Here is a 5,218-nt window from a genome sequence, read left to right as displayed (position 1 = left end):
CACTGGCCCCACGGCCTCAGCCCCTGCCAAGGGCACAGCAGCAGCTGCAGCTGCCACAGGACTCAGCCCCAGCCATGGGGGAAGGTGCTTGGCCAAGGCCAAAGGAGGCTCCCTGGCTGCCCTGCTCCCCTGGGGCTGAGGTGCTGAGAGCTCTGCAGCCCCTGCTGCCATCCCATCTGCCCAGGGCAGCACAAGAGCCCCGGCCTTGGGGCCCTCAAGAGCTGCTCCTGCTCCAGGCCCAGGGCCCATGCCAAAGCTGGGGCAGCCACAAAGCTGTGCCAATTTCTGTTCATTGCTGCTCTCATGGGGATGGATCCTCATCCATTTGGAGGTTGCTGATGAATTTTGATACTCCAGAGCCCTCTTTCCTGCGATCTTCAGTTCAGGAATTCAGTGAAAAAGGCTCATAAATATTTGTTTAAAACACTTGAACAAAAACAGCCCCGAGGAACAATCGAAGTTTTCAATTCTTCTGTGGTTAATTAGACAAATTTCACAAGTATTTTCAATTTGAATCTGCTGTATTGAATAAATAGGGAAGGGAATTGTTTTATCCAGTATTCTTTTCCTGTTTATAGTTTGGTATTATCAATGTCCAATTGATATTGACCCCCAGGACCTCCTAATGCTGTGTGAAGAGATATGAAAATCAAGACCCTTCATGGCTGACAATCAATAACACTTTGTCCCCACCCCCTCCCCACCATTTCCCTCATCCAGTCCCTGGTGCTCCTATGGATCAGGAATGGTGTGACCAGCAGGAGCAGGGCAGGGATTCTTCCCCTGTGTGGGGCCCTGGTTGGGCAGCACCTCGAGTGCTGTGTCCAGTTCTGGGCCCCCAATTTAGGAAGCACATGGAGGGGCTGGAGCGTGTCCAGAGAAGGGCAACAAGGCTGGGGAGGTGTCTGGAGCACAAGTCCTGAGAGGAGCAGCTGAGGGAGCTGGGGTTGTTTATCCTGGAGAAGAGGAGGCTCAGGGGAGACCTCATCACTCTCTGCAACTCCCTGACAGGAGGGTGCAGCCAGGTGGGGGTCAGGCTCTTCTCCCAGGGAACAGTAACAGGACAAGAGGACACAGCCTTAAGGTGCACCAGGTAAAGTTTAGGCTGGACATTAGGAAATATTCTCCACACAAAGGGTGATTGGGCAGTGGAATGGGCTGCCCAGGGAGGTGGGTGAGTCACCATCCCTGGAGGTGTTTAAGGAAAGACTGGATGTGGCACTCAGTGCCATGGTCTGGGTGACAAGGTGGTGTTGGGTCCCAGGTTGGACTTGATGCTCTCCAAGGTCTTTTCTAGCCTGGTTGATTCTCTGATGATTGTGACCCTGCAGGGCCTTGTGGAACCATGCAGAGCATTGTGACAGAGCAGGACCTGGTGTCACGATGGGACCATTGTGACACTGCAGGGCCCCATGGAACCAAGGGGCCAGGGCTGCTCCTCAGGGACTCCTGGAATGAAGGAAACATGTTTGACACCGTGGTGGCCCTTGGGACCAAGAGGCCATTGTGACACTGTGGAACCAAGGAGAGCATTGCTGCACTGCCAGACCTCATGGAACCAAGGATCCATTGTGACACTGCAGGGCCAAAGGATCCAAGGGACTTTGTGACACCAAGGGGTCCCATGGAAACAAAGGGACATTGTGACACTGGGAGGCCTCATGGAATCACGGGGACCTTTGGGACACTCTGGGGCCTCATGAAACCACGGTGACACCAAGTTGTCTGGGAGTGTTGATCTCCTGGAGGGTAGGAGGGCTCTGCACAGGGCCCTGGACAGGCTGGATCCAGGGTCCAAATCCAACAAGTTGAGGTTTAACAAGTCCCAGGGCCGGGTCCTGCACTTTGGCCACAACAACCCCTGAAGCACTACAGGCTGGGGATAGAGTGTCTGGAGAGCAGCCAGGCAGAAAGGGACCTGCAGGGCTTGAGGGACAGCAGGCTGGACATGAGGCAGCAGTGTGCCCAGGTGGCCAAGAAGGCCAATGGCTCCTTGCCTGGATCAGGAATGGTGTGGCCAGCAGCAGCAGAGCAGTGATTTTTTCCCTGTGCTGGGAACTGGTTGGGCAGCACCTTGAGTGCTGTGTCCAGTTCTGGAACCCCAATTTAGGAAGGACATGGAGGACTTGGAGCGTGTCCAGAGAAGGGCAACAAGTCTAGGGAGGTGTCTGGAGCACAAGTCTTTTCAGGAGCAGCTGGGAGAGCTGTTGGGGTTGTTTATCCTGGAGAAGAGGAGGCTCAGGGGAGACAAGGCAGTGTCAGGGCACAGGCGTGACTTGATGATCTCCAAGGTCTTTTCCAAACTTGCTGATTCAGGGATTCTCTGAAACCACCCTTGGAGCAGGTGGAGGACAAGCCCTGGGCCTCCTCTTCAGAAGCTCCAGCAGCCCAGGTCCCTCAGCTTCTCCTGGCAGCCCCAAAGCCCATCCTGTGAGTCCTGCAGAGCCTCTGCAGCTCCTCCTCATTGCCCAGAACAGGGAGCCCCAGAGCCAGACACAGCAGCCCAGATGTGCCCCCCTGGCCTGGGGTGCCTCTGGCAAGGGAGCAGCAACAGGCACTGCAGGAGACTGCAGACAATTCCTGCAGCACTTGTAGGATGATCCTGCTGCCCAAGGGACGTTCCCATGGGGCCAAGTCAGGAACTGCAATGGGGAGTGGGGCCAGAGAGGAAAGGGCAAACAGGGATGGGCTGTTTGCAGGGCAGGGAACAGGGATGGGCAATGGGAAGAAATCTGGACCAAGGAAGAGTAAAGAAAGCAAAGGTGGCACACAGGAAATGCTGAGGGCAGTTTGGGGGTGGCTGCCAGGCAGCCCTGGCTCTGAGCAACAGCGTCTGCAGTGGCACAGGAAACTCCCAGCTGATGGGAACAAACTTTCTGGCTGAGTGCAGAGGCCAGGACAAAGCTGAGTGGTTTCCCTGGTGTCCCGCAGGCCTTGCTGGCCCCAGGGGCTGATGGCATTTGTGCTCCCTCAGGTTCATGTCCCCACAGCAACAGCATGGGGGTGCTGGCCCTGCTGTGTGCAATGCAAACAGGGGCTGCTGAGGCAGTGCTGCCGTGTGTGTGCCTGCAAGGATGGGGCACCTGTGTGAGCTGGGGGAGAGGCCAGGGCTGCAGAGGGGGGATGTTGTTGGCAGCTGCATGAGGACGCTCTGGGACGCTGCCCTGGGCTGTGCAGCGCACTGGGCATGGATCAGCCCCTGCTCTGCTGCTCCTTCCCGTCTGGCCCAGGGCCCTTGCAGAGCCCCAGCCATGCTGTTTGCCCCCAGCCTGCCCACGGCCAGCCTGGGGCTGCTGACGGGGGTTTCTGTGCTGAGCATTGGCCTGGCCGTGTTCTTGAGAGAGCCTGGGCAAGGAGCCTGGAGCCCCCAGGGCCTGGCCTGAGGCGTCAGCGCTGCCCCAGCAGTGCCCATGGCCTGGCCCTGCTGCAACCCCGGCACTGCCACCCCCAGGGCTGTGCCCGGCCTCGAGAGCACTCAGGCCCTGCAGCAACACCAGGGCCACCAGGGCAGCGGGGCAGGGCCACGGCAGCAGCACTGGCAACACCAAGTGCTGCTGCTGCTGCTGCTGGGCACAGCTGCTGGGCCAGCACTGATCTGCCCCCAGCTCTGCACACAGACATTGCTGCTGCAGCTCCAGAGAAGGCAACACAAGGGCATCTCTGCAGAAAACTCTGCTGGGAGAGATCCTTTAGTTCATTTAAAGCCACCAAGAGCATAACCCCTCATTGACACAGTCTGTGGCCACAGGGAAGGTGGAGAGAAACAAAATGAGAAATGGAACAAACAATTACATTTATTTGTAGATAATATGAAAAAACTAAAAAAAAGAAAAAGAACTTCCAAAATGAAACCAACAAGAAGTATGAAAGATTAATTTTATTACAAGTGATATGCAGAAATTGGCCAGCAGTTTAATGTTTCCGAAACCATTCAGAGATCGTTCTCCACACTGCAGCTTTGAGCTCCTGGTTCCTCAGGCTGTAGATGAGGGAGTTCAGGGCTGGAGGCACCACTGAATACAAAACTGACAGGGCTAGATTCAGGGATGGAGAGGAGATAGAGGGGGGCTTTAGGTGAGCAAAGATAATAGTGCTGAGGAACAGGGAGACCACAGCCAGGTGAGGGAGGCAGGTGGAAAAGGCTTTGTGCCGTCCCTGCTCAGAGGGGATCCTCAGCACAGCCCTGAAGATCTGCACATAGGAGAAAACCATGAACACAAAACAACCAAATGCCAAACATACACTAACAGCAATGAGCCCAAATTCCCTGAGGTAGGATTTTGAACAGGAAAGCTTGAGGATCTGTGGGATTTCACAGAAGAACTGGCCCAGGGCATTGCCATGGCACAGGGGCAGGGAAAATGTATTGGCCGTGTGCATGAGAGCACTGAGAAAGGCACTGGCCCAGGCAGCTGCTGCCATGTGGGCACAAGCTCTGCTGCCCAGGAGGGTCCCGTAGTGCAGGGGTTTGCAGATGGACACGTAGCGGTCGTAGCACATCACGGTCAGGAGGAAAAACTCTGCTGAGAGGAAGACCAGAAAGAAAAAGAGCTGAGCAGCACATGCAGTGTAGGAGATGTTGCTGGTGTCCCAGAGGGAATTGTGCATGGCTTTGGGGACAGTGGTGCAGATGGAGCCCAGGTCAGCGAGGGCCAGGTTGAGCAGGAAGAAGAACATGGGCGTGTGCAGGTGGTGGCCGCAGGCTACGGCGCTGATGATGAGGCCGTTGCCCAGGAGGGCAGCCAGGGAGATGCCCAGCAAGAGGCAGAAGTGCAGGAGCTGCAGCTGCCGCGTGTCTGCCAATGCCAGCAGGAGGAAGTGCCTGATGGAGCTGCTGTTGGACATTTGCTGTGCCTTGGCATGGGGATCTGTAAGAAAAGTAATCATGGAATAGTTGGGTTTGGAGAGGACTTGAAATATCCCAGCACAGCCTGGGGGCACTTTCCCCCCACTGCCTGCCCAGGGCTCTGCTGCCTGGAGTTGTCCCTGCCAGCAGCTGCTTCCCTGTGCACAGGGCTGGGCCCTGCCAGTGCTGCCAGAGCCCAGTCCAGCCCTGGGGACTCAGCTCTGCCCTGCAGAGCCCTCCCAGCTCAGGCACTGCACAGGGGCAGCTCTGGCTCTGCAGGCTCTGATGGCAACATCAGAGCAACCCTGAGGAGGCTGGAAAAGCAACACTGATGCAGCCTCTAAAGGGGCTCTGTTCTGATTTCTGTCATTG

At 56.4% G+C, this 5,218-nt stretch overlaps 1 protein-coding gene across 1 annotated transcript; it reads right to left on the bottom strand.

Annotated features, from left to right (window-relative positions):
• Positions 1-505: 505 nt before the first annotated feature.
• LOC143692644 (olfactory receptor 14J1-like) lies at positions 506-4,845 on the bottom strand. Its single transcript, XM_077172893.1, has 2 exons — positions 3,924-4,845; positions 506-552 (listed from the first exon to the last, which is right to left on the bottom strand). The coding sequence occupies exons 1-2, from the start codon at positions 4,843-4,845 to the stop codon at positions 506-508; spliced, it is 969 nt and encodes a 322-aa protein (XP_077029008.1).
• Positions 4,846-5,218: the final 373 nt, after the last annotated feature.

Source organism: Agelaius phoeniceus, assembly GCF_051311805.1.
Source record: "Agelaius phoeniceus isolate bAgePho1 chromosome W unlocalized genomic scaffold, bAgePho1.hap1 SUPER_W_unloc_2, whole genome shotgun sequence".
In the NCBI taxonomy this organism is placed as follows: Eukaryota; Metazoa; Chordata; class Aves; order Passeriformes; family Icteridae; genus Agelaius; species Agelaius phoeniceus.
The sequence above is the reverse complement of the archived record's forward strand: the minus strand, read 5'-3'. Positions and strand labels throughout refer to the sequence as shown.